The 16,425-nt window shown below is 40.7% G+C and overlaps 1 protein-coding gene across 1 annotated transcript; it reads left to right on the top strand.

The window, feature by feature from the left end:
• Positions 1-321: 321 nt before the first annotated feature.
• NAIF1 (nuclear apoptosis inducing factor 1) lies at positions 322-4,891 on the top strand. Its single transcript, XM_075834181.1, has 2 exons — positions 322-920; positions 4,009-4,891. The coding sequence occupies exons 1-2, from the start codon at positions 479-481 to the stop codon at positions 4,482-4,484; spliced, it is 918 nt and encodes a 305-aa protein (XP_075690296.1). The 5' UTR covers positions 322-478; the 3' UTR covers positions 4,485-4,891.
• Positions 4,892-16,425: the final 11,534 nt, after the last annotated feature.

The raw sequence follows: 16,425 nt of genomic DNA on the forward strand, positions 1-16,425 counted from the left end.
GGATAGCCAATCGAAGTTCACGTATTAGGAGGGAAATGGTAGACGACACATTTTAAATTGAGACTAATCTCTGTATTGTCAATAGGTGTTTTTCATGGTATATTCTGGTCTTTTGATTCTTTTCATAGACATGACGCTATCTCTTGCTATAAATATACCATTTCGTTCAGTTTTTATCGAAAGAGGATTGACCAATAAAAAGGTAGGCGTAGTGATTGACACAGATGTTAACCAATCATCAACAATAAAGAAATATCTCCATTCCTAGCGCGTAAAAAAAGAGGCGTTGTTTAGATTGACAATACATACCTCCAATGATAGCACAGATCATAAGAATGGGCGTGCTCACCTCTCCGCAATAGTGCGTACAGACGCGATAAAGAGGCAGATTCTGGAAGCCGTTACGCTGCGTAGGTTTCTTGCCGCCCCACTTACGCAATTTACGTATTGCGGCCTATTCCACATCTCTAGTGGGGCAATGGCTACGCCAGCCAAGAAAAGAAAGACGAATTTCTCAGAGCAGGAGGTGGAAATTATCATGGAGGAAATGGAGAAGCAGAAACACATCTTGATTAACCATTATAATGCTGGAGTGCCTCTATTGACCAAAAGCAATGCCTGGTATGACATCTTAAAGCGTGTGAATACCATCAGTACATGCCACCGCGAACTGGCAGAGGTGAAGAAGAAGTGGTCGGACCTAAAGACCGAGGTGCGAAGAAAGATGTCTCAGGCGCGTGCTACGTTGGAAGGCGAAGGCGACGTGAGCACCCCACCGGTTATGCTGACCCCACTACAACAAAGAATATGCAATTTGTTGGGCGAAAGCGTCATTCTCAGCTTACCCACCCAAGAATGTCCGGCGGAAATACCCACCCAAGTGTCCATCAGTTCTCCTGGCGCCGTAACACTGTCACAAAGTGAGTGGGCTGTTTCGAACCGCGCCCGCCATGGGCGCCAATGGATTTTAAATACAAAGAATACCTCATCCCGGGCTCTTATGACCTACCAGGCTCAGGACAAAAAGGACGGGCCGAAGAAATTCAATAGTGTTCATGTTCTTAGTGGAGACTTCATGTTAGTTTTAGATTTCGTTGTTTTGCGTTTCACTGCGGTATTAGGCACATTGACATTTAGGCATAATGCACGCGACCGTGGTCTTTGCTATACGCAATTTTCCGGATAGCGCACGGACCCATTCATTATGGCCCCAGGCACATGACCGTGATGTTCACGGATCCGTGTGGGGGCCGCAAAATTCCAGGGCATGTGATTTTACCGTCTATTTGCGGATCATGTGACCTACTCGGGTTTGGGAGAAACCGGTGACGTCAATTCCAGACTTCCTTTTTTTTTTCCAGATCCGTGAATACTGATGACACACGGATGCAAGTTTTTAGCGGACCAATGGACCACAAATACAGAAAACTGATCCATGGCTTTGCGGACCACAAAATCACCACGGTCGTGTGCATTAGGCCCTAAGGCCCTTTTACACCGGCCGATAAGCGGCCGGTGCAGCGAGCGCCGATCAATGAGACATCGATGATCGGCTCTCGTTTGCTCCTGTCACACGGAGCTATGGATTGGAACGAGCGGTCGTTACTCTGATCCCTCGTCCCCATACATTATCATGTCGGCAGCGCGTCTCCCTGTTTACACACCAGGATGTGCTGCCGACAACGATAATATTTTATTTTTTAAAACGATACGATCAGCAGATGAACCAACGTTTGCTCGTTCATCGGCTGATCGTTCCCCTGTTTACACAGGGAAATTATCGGAAGTTATATGAACGCTTGTCTGCCCCATAATCGACCTGTGTAAAACCCGTCCAATTCCAATTCATTTTTTTCTCATTGTGTTTATCTTATCCATCTTACCATTAGTGAATGGACTGCGCTCTGTATGATAATTTAACAAATTTGGGAAATGTGTTTCATAATCATTATATTCTACTCTGTGTCTCTACAACTGTTGTGAAACTACAACTCTCATCATGTAATTTCGTAACTGCTGGAGAGCCACAGATTGGAGAATGTTGCTCGAGAAGATGATCTGTAATACAAACATTTCTTCAACTTTTACATTTTTTTCGGAATGTATGACGTTTTTCAACAACAACAAAAAAAACGTTGGCAGCGCATATTGAGTTTATGTACTATTATAATTTTCAGTAACTATTCTTTAATCAATGAGTGATTAGATTTTGCAAAAAAAAATAAATTGCGCCATTCTTCAATGCAGCTCTAAGGGTTTGTTAGGCCAATGGATTGTCCACGGACACCTTTGAAATCAGGGGCATTCAGCAATACGGCTGTATTCAGATGAGCGTTGTAAAATGTATCTGCGCTTTTACATCAGCGTTCAATCAGTATCGTATCAGTGCGCTCCGTGTCAGTTTTCTTAACGTCCGTGTAGCATCAATGATCATCAGTTTTTGACGTCCGTCCAAAAAAACGTCCTGCTTTTTTTTTCCAGCTTCTAGCTATCTTTTATTGGAAAACGGACCGCATTCTTTTCGAAAAGCATCGGTGTGCTGTTTGATTGTCTTCGCTAACCCCTTGACTCACGTGAATCGGACCAATGCAGTGCATGCTGTTATTTTCTCTGCACGGACCGGTGTGAACGAGCCAATTGAATTTAATGGGTCAGTGTTCGGTCCGTGTGCTGTCAGTTCTACACTCGGACAGCATCGGACATAAACATCGCTTGTCTGAATAGGCCCTTAAAATTTAATATTTGCCATCTGGCTGTCGACATAAGTATTTTTTGTAAACACATGAGAGAAACGGAGTCATGCGCTATTTGATGTAATGATGAAAAATATCAAATCTTTAGTAATACAAAAAATACCAGATAAAATCACATACTGAAGAGGATCCCATAAATACAGAGCTATACAAAGGCTGGAAGGTGTTACCTGCTCTAGGAGAAAATTGTTTATGATATGTATTTTTTGGCAGATCAGGTTAATTTTGGTCGGAGCTTCAGAGAGTGTGTTGTCTGTGGTACATACATATTGGATTTCTGGCAGATCCCTCCAATATTGGCTCAATCTGCCAACAAATATCTGATGTCTATTATTAGCGATATGCACGCTATACACATGAGATAGCTATATCCGGTTTCCCCGTAGACATGCATGCGTTAGGCTTCGCTCACATCTGCGTCAGGGCTCCGTTCATGGGTTCCGTCTGAGATTTCTGTCAGGGGAACCCATGAACGGAACCCTTACTGAAACAATCAGGAACCATAGGTTTCCGTTTGCATCACCGTTGAGTTCAATGGTGACGGATCTGGTGCAAATGGTTTCCGTTTGTCTCCGTTGTGCGAAGGTTCCCTCATTTGGACGGAATGAATAGCGCAGTTGACTACAGTATTGCCTGAACGGAGTCCCGACGCAGATGTGATCGAAGCCTTAGTTTGACCAAGTGTTCATGCTTATTTGAATGAGAGGAGGATAAGCAGCTGCCAGTAACCTCCGGCAGCGCTTATCGCCTGGGAGTGATCCCATCCAATAAAGATTTGGACATGTTGGAATTTATAATGCCCAATCCTTGTTCCCCATGGCAGATGAAGTAGCACTCGTCTAGAAAACAGACAATTCGGCAATTCTCCAATCCTGTGCATATCAGATTTTCCAATTTTTACTGTACTTTGTTTTTATATAATGTGTTATAGCTACAAAACAATTGAGATTTGTTTTTCCATAAACAGCGCCACTCTTGCTCATGGGTTGTGTCTGGTATTGCAGCTCTGCCCAATTCAAGTGCCATACCAGCCAAGGCCATAGACAAGAGTGGCGCTGTTTATGTAAAAAAAGGAAACCCTTTTTTCTAGTCTTGGACACCCCCTTTAAATTTAGAGCCTGGTACTCCTACTGCACAGGGATTAATAGATCCTGCTTAGTTTTTGGAATTTCAGTAATATAATAGTGCAAATGAAGATCTACATGAAGAGTTCTGCTTTTTAGCTCTTTAATCAAAAACTTTTCCCTTTCTTCAGTTTCTACAGAAAATACCTATCACACCTTGGAGGAAAATGTGGTGGAGTATTGCACCACTGAAGCCCCCAATACCGTTCCTTCTGAGACCCCTATAGAAATCATCTCTCCTCCTCCAGAAGTTACCAGTAAACCTCAAGAACTGAAGAATCGAATTGCTCTGAACTCCGCGCGGCTCCTGCAAGAACAGAGAGTGACTAACTTACACGTGAAGGAGATTGCCCAACACCTGGAGCAGCAGAACGATATCCTGCAGATGATTCGCAGGTCGCAGGAGGTCCAGGCCAGTGCTCAAGAGAGACAAGCCCAAGCTATGGAGGGGACTCAAGCAGCACTGAGCGCCCTCATTCAGGTGCTACGACCAATGATCAAAGATGTCCGCAAGTTCCTTCAGAGCCGGATAGTTGACTCGGCAGCTACCAATGAAGCTGGTGACCCAGGAACTCAAAATGGACAATCAAATGCTATCAGCCAGTGAATGGAAATGACAATGTCTGACCAATATGTCACCACTGCATCATATCACAAGATATAAGGATGATGGACATAAGGTTGCGTTTGGACACTGACAACTTGATAGCTTGATGAACTAAGGACACTTCCGCCAAGTGTGTTTTTAATTCTTAGAGTGGAACTGATTAATTGTGAAAATTGCCATAGTAGGAACACTGCTTGCTTTTATAATCGTGTTAAGAGTATTTTGTTAGTGGAAATAATGATGGTAGCATCAAGGCGCTAAGGTATATGGAAATACATTAGTCCATGAGCAGAACATGTTTCAAATTTGTATGGACTTTGTTCTTGAAATGAGTAGTTTAGGAGTCATTTATATTAGATCACTTCCCCTATTTCTCATTACTGGTTTATCACTGTGCAGTTTTTATAATAAAGTAATTCATCTATTTTTGTAGTATCTTTTATCTAATGTGCAAATACCTTAGCAGTGATGAAATATCTACAAGTACATTTACATGGTAGAATTACCGATATCCTATGACAGCATTGCCATTGCCATTGACAAAGTTGAATGTATAGGATGTTAGTACTGTAGCGCCGCCGGCAGGTCCCCGCTCATGCAGGCGGTCCCCGCAGCTGAGTCTCGTACCTTGTCCCACGGGCTGTCCCTCCTTCAGGTCGCCGGCATCTGACTGCTGTTCCCTGCTCACGGCCGCACTATCCCTAGTGTACGCGCACTCCGGCCGCCTCTTGAAGAAACAGCGTATGAAATTCACTGTTGCCCCCCCAGGACTATTTAAGGCACATTCACTATTCACCAGGGACCTGGGCAATATTAGAGCAACCTAGAGTTATTCAGTGAAGGTTCGTGTATGCATCTGATCCTTTCTGCTGTTGCTATCAGTTTGTCAGCCTGTATCCAGTTTTCCTTTACCAGCCTGTATCCAGCCCGCTGTTGCTATCTGTGGTCAGCCTGTACAAGTCTGTGTCCTGTCTGCTGTTGCTATCTGTTATCAGCTGGTGTCCAGCAACCTACTATCTGCCTGTATCCTGCTACCTGCCTGTGACCAGCTACGTGCTTGCCTGTCCATGTCCAGCTATCCGCTATACACCTGTGACCTTCAGTCTAGCTTCCATCTGTCAAGGTACCATCCGCCTGAGCCTGCCGTGTATCCGTTTGGCCAGTAGCTACCCACCATCTCAAGGAGTAGGCCAGTGGGTCCTCTGACCTGCTGGTCGTAACAAGTACAGTCCTAAATACGAAGATAATGTAAGTCAAAGCGTTTTGCGTTAGTAAATGCTCATGTGACGGGTACCTATCTGTTGGCACAAAGGGGCACTGTCACTGGCTCTTATTGTACATATATTTGTACATACTGTATCTGAATATTAACTGAGAATGCCTGGCAGTGAAATATACTTAAAGGGATTGCCTCAACATGAAAAACCCTTTTTATATTTACGCAGGTTTGGCAATAGGCTGAGCGCTATAGGACGTGCTTTATAAACCCGCAGCAAACGTCACCAGGGGCCATACATTCTCCCTGCAGCGGGAAATGAAATGGCTGGAAAATGAATGACTATCCATGTACTAAATGGAAGGGTCGAGCCTGCTAGAGCGAGAGCTGCTCTTTGCAGCGGCTCTCCATTCTTGCTAAAAGAGGGAGGTCCTGAGCGGGAGACCCCCGCAATTACATCAATATGCCCTAATAGGACATATGGACAGCGGTTATCCTGATGAGTCAACTCCTAATGTCAATCACAATCAATAGATGCTATGAGGGATCCGTGAAAACAGGTCCCGCACAGGTGCGACTCGGATGTGAAAAACTGCCATTTTTCACGTCCGAGTTTGCACTCGTTTGTCTGAATCTGGCCTTAAGATCAGGTTTAGGCTGGATTCACACGCTTCGGCAACGGACTTGCATGTTTGATTGATAATGGCCGTGCGGTATTGCTGCTAATACCTGCAATAACCATTAACCACCAAACTGCTACTCAATTTAAAAACCATGCTAATATCGGCCGCATCACGACGACAACGTGTGAGCCCAGCCTAATGGCCACCAAACAAGATTTGACTGTAAATAGCAGACATTGCCATAGAAAAAGTCCGGTGTCATTTTACCTGTAGTGTAAAGCATAGTGTAAGGGTTTATTAACTGTGGTTATGGCCCTAAATTACAAGAGTCCCTCCTCCCAATCATTTTGCCAGTTAATATGTAATCTGTTCTTTTTCTATTAGAAATTTCAACCAACATGATAGATGTTGGAAGGACAATCATTCATGTTCTGCATAGAAATTTTGGATGGAAATTCTGCAGCGTTTCCGTCCCGTGTGCAGGAGGCCTTGTCTCATTGTTTGTGCATTCGTTTGGATTACTTGGCATTTTACTCGTTTGTTACTTTCCCAATTATAAAGCGCTGGCGAATATGCTGTCCATGTATAAAGATTATAATTATAATTGGTATTATAGATAGACCATATAAAGTGTCCACATAAATAAAAGCGCATGAAAAATGCAATTCAAACTTCTGTCTGCTGGAGGCATCGTAAGAATTGAAGATTTTATTAACATTTTGAGACTGTAAACTTGTGCTATGGACCAGCAGGGGGCAGTATAAGATTGGAAAAACTATAAATACATCTACTCAATCTGTTTAACAATATCTCTCACCAAGTTTTTTCTGTCATTCCTTAAAAGGGTAAGTTTTACTAAACATGATAATTGCAAATACTTGGCACATTCACAGAACATACCATCTACTCGCAGTATGGTCCTCTGTAGATCCGATTGGCAATACTTTAAATAAGTTTTTAATACATTCATTCCTAATGAATTTGGCTTGAAGCATGTGCTCTTGCCTGCAAAGCAATTTCTGATTCCTTAAAAGCTTAGATGTAATTATATTCATGAAGAAATGATGATGAAATGAGTGCGGAGGATCCGTCACTGGCACTCTCCGCAATTTGTCTGAGAATCATTATATATTATATATACCCTTAAAGGGTTGCCTGGACTGTTATAAAATACAATATTAGGATATGTTTAAGGTAATATGCATGTAGGGGGCAGAATCTGGGAGTACTTTTGATATTTATTCATATCAATGAATGGTAATTGATTTTAATTAGATATTATTATGACCCCCACGGAGGGGCATTGACCCGGCCGCCATGTGGCCAAAAACCACGCCGGGATGCTGTTCATCGCAGATGTCAAATTGCTTATTGAAACTGCTGGTTACCTGCAAAATCATGCGGCCATATGGGTCTATTCATTAATGGCCGCACAATTTTGGAGGTATACAGCAGTTTTAACAAGCGGCCATTAACAAGCAATTGGACAACCACGTTGGTTTTCAGCTGCCAGGTCTACTGCTGCCCCGTGGGGCCTTGGCCTTACCCTTAGATATTTTAATAGACCCATTGTAGGAAAATGAGCATGTCGTTTACAGACAGAGGCGCATGTCCAGCTGTGGTGCACATAAAAACTGCGCTGATCTGCAGTTTTATCGCAAGTCGGCATGGTTTTCAAATAATTGTTAATGTCCTGCCATTTTTGCAGATAAACACCATGTGGGCGCAGATTTTGGCTGCACCTCCGCTGGACTGTGTCCTCTGCGGTTCTCCCAGACAATTGACTGTATATATATATATATATATATACACTACCGTTCAAAAGTTTAGGGTCACCCAGACAATTTTGTGTTTTCCATGAAAACTCACACTTATATTTATCAAATGAGTTGCAAAATGACTAGAAAATATAGTCAAGACATTGACAAGGTTAGAAATAACGATTTTTATTTGAAATAATAATTTTCTCCTTCAAACTTTGCTTTGGTCTTGGAATGCTCCATTTGCAGCAATTCCAGCATTGCAGACCTTTGGCATTCTAGCTGTTAATTTGCTGAGGTAATCGGGAGAAATTTCACCCCATGCTTCCAGAAGCCCCTCCCACAAGTTGGATTGGCTTGATGGGCACTTCTTGCGTACCATACGGTCAAGCTGCTCCCACATCAGCTCTATGGGGTTGAGATCTGGTGACTGCGCTGGCCACTCCATTACAGATAGAATACCAGCTGCCTGCTTCTTCCCTAAATAGTTCTTGCATCATTTGGAGGTGTGCTTTGGGTCATTGTCCTGTTGTAGGATGAAATTGGCTCCAATCAAGCGCTGTCCACAGGGTATGGCATGGCGTTGCAAAATGGAGTGATAGCCTTCCTTATTCAAAATCCCTTTTATCTTGTACAAATCTCCCACTTTACCAGCACCAAAACAACCCCAGACCATCACATGACCTCCACCATGCTTGACAGATGACGTCAGGCACTCTTCCAGCATCTTTTCAGTTGTTCTGCGTCTCACAAATGTTCCTCTGTGTGATCCAAACACCTCAAACTTCGATTCGTCTGTCCATAACACTTTTTTCCAATCTTCCTCTGTCCAATGTCTGTGTGCTTTTGCCCATATTAATCTTTTCCTTTTATTAGCCAGTCTCAGATATGGCATTTTCTTTGCCACTCTGCCCTGAAGGCCAGCATCCTGAAGTCGCCTCTTCACTGTAGACGTTGACACTGGCGTTTTGCGGGTACTATTTAATGAAGCTGCCAGTTGAGGACCTGTGAGGCGTCTATTTCTCAAACTAGAGACTCTAATGTACTTGTCTTGTTGCTCAGTTGTGCAGCGGGGCCTCCCACTTCTCTTTCTACTCTGGTTAGAGCCTGTTTGCGCTGTCCTCTGAAGGGAGTAGTACACACCGTTGTAGGAAATCTTCAGTTTCTTGGCAATTTCTCGCATGGAATAGCCTTCATTTCTAAGAACAAGAATAGACTGTCGAGTTTCACATGAAAGCTCTATTTTTCTAGCCATTTGGAAAGTTTAATCGAACCCACAAATGTAATGCTCCAGATTCTCAACTAGCTCAAAGGAAGGTCAGTTTTATAGCTCCTCTAAACAGCAAAACTGTTTATAGCGGTGCTAACATAAGGGTTTTCAAGTGTTTTCTAATCATCCATTAGCCTTCTAACACAGTTAGCAAACACAATGCATCATTAGAACACTGGAGTGATGGTTGCTGGAAATGGGCCTCTATACACCTATGTAGATATTGCATTAAAAAACAGACGTTTGCAGCTAGAATAGTCATTTAGCACATTAACAATGTATAGAGTGTATTTCTGATTAATTTAATGTTATCTTCATTGAAAAAAACTGTGCTTTTCTTTCAAAAATAAGGAAATTTCTAAGTGACCCTAAACTTTTGAACGGTAGTGTACATCTGTTAGAAGAATTTTCCATACTTATCAATAATGATTCAAGTTTTCATCCCAATAAGAGTTTTATTCTCATCGATGAGGAGACAAGTCGAATTCAGCAGTTGTCTGCCGTCATTACATAAGCATAGGTTTATATACACATATACCAACTGAAAACCGTTTGTGGCTTTCCTGTCATATGAAATGTTACTCTTCAGAATGAGATTAGGCCACGTTGGACTTCCTCTGGAGATTGCAATCTTTATTAAGAAGTCCAACCGCCTCATACACTTAAGAATATAACATATTTAACCCTTTGTCAACTAAAGCATTTTCTGAGAACCCTGCATGCACATTTAATATCTATTACATGAAGTAACAATAAATTTAAAATAAAACTTGTCTAACATTCCCTCCTCTTATAAATTTATGTAGACATGTTCTGTAAGATTATCCAGGACAGGTTCTCTTCTTTTGAATCTCTTGGCACATTGTCTTTGTTACTGAGGTCTCAATTAATCTTTGGATCAATACTCTTATGTAGAGTGTCGCATCGACAAACAGTCAATATACTGGCAACAACGGCAATGGTCATGAGTACAGATGTTACCAGGCCAGTCCATTTTCCAAACTACCCCTCACTCCATGAGGTGAAGATGTCATTTATTCTGGAGTTTTCCTGCAAGCTCTTCGGACAGGGAATTGAGTCCTTCCATTGCCTTGGTAATACTACCATCAGGAGCTGTATTATTGGGAATAAAAGTACAACAGAAGATACAAACATTTTGCAGACACCCCCTTTCTCTGCTAGTAACATAACCAGGGTTATTCTATTTTGCCATGTCATTAAAGATATAGGTCCCAACTGATCTGCAATGCCCTTTATTGCATCTCTGGTAAAATTAACAAATCTCTGTTGATTGTAATAAATATAATAATCCAGTCGACATTCTTATTTATCGTAGACCACCAGAAAAGTACAGACTCGCAGCCTGATGCAATCTGATTTTGGGCCTTAAACTCATTTGGCCCCCTTCGGGGTACTCCTATTTTCTATGTATATTCTATGGTCAAAGGAACTTTCATGGATAGACCGCTTATAGCGATTCAGATAGTCTCCAGGGCGTTTTCTCATTCTCTGAAACTCAGGTGTTAAAAACAAGTGGAATGGCATCAGAAGCTGAACCAGAGTACAGCTTCCCTGCCACTTGGCCTTCCTGTCTCCACAAAGCCACCAGAGATCAGTCCTTGCCTTTGTCTGGTAGGTAAACTAATTAGAGGAGTAATTACCATTATCGGTCACAAAATTGTTCAGCGAGGTTCCCTACTTTCTTACCTTGCCCATTCCTCAGAAAGCAGGTGTAGTTTCCTGGGTAAGCAACTACTAAGGGAGGGATTTCATCTCTCCCCACAGGTGGGTACAATAAAGAGAATGTCTTACATAATTTATCACCTGGATTATATGATGCATTATATAAAGATAACACGCATTGCAGACATTGTGGGTTCTCCTTATCTGATAGCCTGAAAGATATAGTAGCCGGATATGGTCTGGCTTTTGCACAAGCGATACAGTTAGTTCTATTATTTTGGATTGCAGTGTATCTCATCCAGGCTAACCATTCATGTTTATCACTGTAACCTGTTTCTAATGTCAATTTATCTTCATAAGTGAAGTTGGCCAGATAAACTTTAAAGGGTCAGTCTATCTTTGGAGCTAAAAAACTTTCAGTTGCAAGAAATGCCCTATAGGCCAGTACCTGAAACATCAATTCCTATATCATATAGTCCCTTATCCTTTTTATTAGGGTATTTACATAGATAGTACAAATGTATTTATCTGAATATGCTAGTTTGTGGGATGTGTTTCTATCCTTGCCTTGATCTACAACACAGAGCGGAAATCTATTTCATACATTGCAGTCTCACCTTCAGTGAAATTAAAATATTTAACTCTCCAAGCTAAGTCTTTAAGAAATCATACTCTGACCCTGTGTCCCAGGGATCCCATACCTTTGGTTGACACACCTTGGACCCCCATAGAATACCTAGAATAACTAATAACATTTTGCCCTGTCTCCTCCCAGGCTCTGGATGTTTTCTTCGCTGAAGTTTGAGACCAGTCACTTCTAACAAATGACCACCCTTTGTAATCAGTCTTTTATAGCCTAGGAGGATAGTGGCAATTTCCTAACTACCTTACAGTGTGATAAGTGTATCCTAGAGGTACATTCGGCTATCTGTACGGCCGTAGGTGTGGTAAGCAGAACCTGATATGATCTTTTTCAATGAAAATAATATCCAATTTCCTGGCTTCACAGGTTCAGGTTCAGGTATAGGTACACCTGGAATACAATTAGAGATAGAAACTTCCTTGTTGGTTAGCATTTTTGCCAGAAATTCAACAAGTGTAAAATCAAACTCTTCATCCATCCTAGAGAATGGATGTAACTGCGGTATTACAAATAGTCTACCCATTTGGTGAATACATCAATAATCACTAAACAATATTTCTTCCCTTTGGGTTTCGCATAAGAACTAATGTCAAAAATAACTATTTTAATAACATGCGAAATCAGCATTAATATACTTGTCTTAAAGAAACAATATCTTTCTTATTCACTACATAAGAACAAGATGGGGTCTCCAGACAAGATGGCTGCTGCACAAAATAAATTAATCTAAACATTATTTTAATCACCGTCATTTTTCCCACCTTTTGTTTATTTTAGGACATTTTGTACCCAAGCCAGGTACTTAAAATAGGGCTTATCCCCCTTACGGACTTTATTTTCTTAGTTTGCTCTATCCTGCATAAGGCCAAAAAGGTCTATACAGTGGCAACAGGTTGAGCCAACTACTTGGCAAATGCCAAGGGAGCAGTGTCCAATCTGTCGGCCACTTTCTCTATATTATGAGCATTCTTTACGCTAAACCTACTAATATTGGCAATAATCCAAATTTCTCCTCCACGGTATATATTGGACATAATTGTCGCACAGTCACTTACTGTCCTAATGGGACTTTTACCCCTGCAGATATAACAGGTTATGGGCAGCATCTTCCTCAAACCTAAAGACACCCAGGTCACATGACCTCCGGGCTGTCATTGCTGCCATGTACTTCTTACTTATGAGTGACAACAACCAGTGACCTTCACCTCATACCTCAAGTTGTTATTCACAATACCGTGACATATTTACATACATTATAATTATAAACCTCAGACAATATAAACAATAGGGTCTCAACTAAGAAAATAATTCTATCACTAATCTCATGCTATCACCCCTCATGTTTGGGTCTCATCAGTTCATTGACAAGTCTTGTACATCAAATCAAACAAACACCTTTATAAGAAAAACTTCTCTGTCCCTCTGGACAGGGCACATAGATAATATGTAGTTACTGGGTACATTTTATGTCACACTTGTTGTTACCCTTTTCAGCAGGATTTGTACCTTAATCTGAGCTTATTACCTGTAACATCTACTCACAGAAATATTCACAGATACCATAGATACCATAATATTCACAGATAGTTTATCTGACAAGTGTCTCAAGCCAAATTTTTTCAAATCAACACCCTTATACATATACATAATATCTTAGGAAGTAAAAACAACTTCAATGAAATCCATACAAATGTGTTAGAATGGATATTGTGGATTTGGGAACTGTTCTCTTTTTGGTTTTACATTCCCCTGTGAATTATATTTGTCGCATGTTAAACAAGTTAAACGAATTTTTTTTTTAGAGTAGTTAGTAAAGCCATATGCCGTGAACACTTTATATATGATCTCTACCATCCCCCCTGTTGAGACATGGCTTGTCCCATGGCTCAATATAACTGCACATCTGAATAAGTTGCTGGGTAGGATGTATTTGTTCTTACAAGATCCATCTACAAACAGTATGAGATCACTATCTAGTAGTGGAATATCTTTAAGATTTGATCTTGGTAACACTCTTTCTGCTATGGAGGATCGGCAATCAAGTGGTTCACCATCCTCCGCAGTAGACATCAAGGTCGAAAAATTTAAAGTGGTACATCTTTCTATCATAAATAACACTAATGTGAAGCTCTTATAGCTTCTGCGGCGGCTACAACTGATTGAACACAGGGAGGTAAGGCTCTAGCTACAGGGTCGAGTTTTGATGAGTAGTAATCTAGAGGTCTATCTTTTCCCCCACACTCCTGTGTTAGCACTGAAGTCATGTATCCATTTTTACAATCTATTGTGGATTTGAAAAAAAATCTTTGTTGTTTTTTTTTTTTTTTTAATAATCAGTTAGTCCAAGCACTGAAGATCCTACAAGAACCTGTTTTATCTGAAAAAAAATGCCTCTTCATAAATCAAAGACATCAATGGTCCTGTAATATCAGCATATCCAACTCCTGCAGAAGTTAGTCATACCCAAAAAGGACATCATTTGTCTTTTTGTCAGAGGTTTCTGTGCTTGGAGTATCACTGGCTTTCTTCCTTCATCTAGATGTTTACCTTCATGGATAATATGGTGTATGGAATGCCTGTGTGTTACCGAGGCTAGTAAGTATATGCCCTAATACTTCTCCTATGAAGTGGGTTCTTCTGTCACTCTCGATTACTTCAGGACCCCATATCAGCATACTACTTCACTGAGTATTTTCCTAGCAGTGTTTTTAGCTATGTTTTTTTGGTTACTGGCCATGCCTCAGGCAAATTTGAAAACATGTCAGTACATACAAGGACATATTCATATACACTCACCTCGGGTAGCTGTATGTAGTCCACCTGCAGTCGCTGGAAGAGGTAATCAAGGCAAGGCGTGCGCTTACTGGGTGTTTTTATCATTTTACCGAGGTTTGTGTCTGACGCATGTCAGGCAACCCTCTACATGTTGAGCAGCTGCGTTCTGAAATCCAGGTGCAAACCAGTGTTGTATTGGTTTGCCTGCTGCAGTCAGAAAGCCTCTTACTCGCCATATTGTGTCATAATCGTGTGAGACTCCAAAGGTGTACCTCGAGTCTATATAGACGTTCACCCTTTTACCTGTGCCCAATTTACATGCTTCTGCGAGTGCCATGAGTTCTGCTTCCTGGGCAGAACTGCTGGAGGGCAGTGACTTTTGCAGCACTGTCTTACCTTCCTGGACTACTGCATACCCAGGGGTGAAATGTCCTGTCAGCTCATTCCAGTATCTGGATCCGTCTACAAAATACTGAACATCATAGTTAGTCAGAGGTACATCAGTGACACCGGGTAACCCTTGGGCGTCAAGTTACATTAAACTGTGACAATCAGACTCATGTTCCATATCAACCAAGACATTATCATTTGCAAGTTTGTAGATTTAAGGAAACTGTATTTATAACTTTAAAATCTGATTTTATACAGCTAACTTTAATTAATTACTTAAAGTCAGTCTATTTACACAATCTTGTACTTTAGTTCAATGTTCTAGGACTTTTTACACACTAATTTTACATATAATAATAATAATTTGAAATTCAATTAATTCAGTTCTTAATCTGGATTGAGAAAAACATCTCACATCAAACAGTACACAATTTCATTTCCTCCCCAGACTAGTCTGCAACAAACACCCTGTATACCTGGACAAACACCCTGTATACCTGGACACATACCCTGTATACACGGGGACACACGCTGTATACATGTCTACATCATACTTCTTGTTATCATCCACCTTACTCATTTCAATGTACCTATCTGTATTACTCTTTATCACTACTACAGTCACTATTATTGAATGCTATTATTTTATGCACATGCTATACATATCAACATTTATTGACACACTCTTCTATAGTTCTGCTTTTCCAATCATTTCATGGTCTTTCAACCAGCCAGCATTTTGTTCTATGAAAGTTTTTCATCTTGAACTATATAAACAACCTTCTTTAACATTCCTTATCATTTTAACATTCTGTCAACCTTCTACCTTGTTCTCCTTTGTGAGATTCTTCCAACCGTCGTCTTACACAATCAAAACCACACTTCTCTTTTTCCTTCACTAAATTATAACATTCAATTACCCTCAAAGTCCTTTTAAATCCAAATTTGCCACACCTTTATCATCATCATCATTTTACATTCACCACATCTAATTTGTGCATATACTTAACATCCCCTTCTAAAGGAATATTTAATACTTTTTAACACAAACAACCACATTCTGAAACTGTCCCTGATACGTTACACATGTTACGAGCAGTGTCCTTTTGAAAGTAAATCTAATTTAGCAATTTTAGTATATGTCGATCTCTCTATTTAATGGACACCTAAATAGTTTATTTTCTTTTTTTTCTAGAATAGGCGTCTTACGAGCACTTTTTATATTAAAAGATTTGATTAACTTTGTATCCTATATCAATTATTTTGACTATTCTCCAACCTTCAGTAGAAATAGCCACATTAATCCAAACATACAATCAGAATAAAACATTCTAAAACAATCTGGTGTGCCTTTGTTTTTTTCTAATATTTTCAATAGATGTTAATCCATCTTTTTGCTACGTGACAATTTGACTTACTAATATTAATTTATCCCTTTATTCTATTTGTTCTCGGTTCTATGATCTGACTCTAATTTGATCTCATTCAAAGAGTCTTGTAGAATTTTGATGGTCAGTTGGGAATATTGAATAACAGTGTTTGCTGCACCAAAACGTTCTTCTCCCTGGACTGTAGGACTCG

Source organism: Rhinoderma darwinii, chromosome 8, assembly GCF_050947455.1.
Source record: "Rhinoderma darwinii isolate aRhiDar2 chromosome 8, aRhiDar2.hap1, whole genome shotgun sequence".
Taxonomy (NCBI): Eukaryota; Metazoa; Chordata; class Amphibia; order Anura; family Rhinodermatidae; genus Rhinoderma; species Rhinoderma darwinii.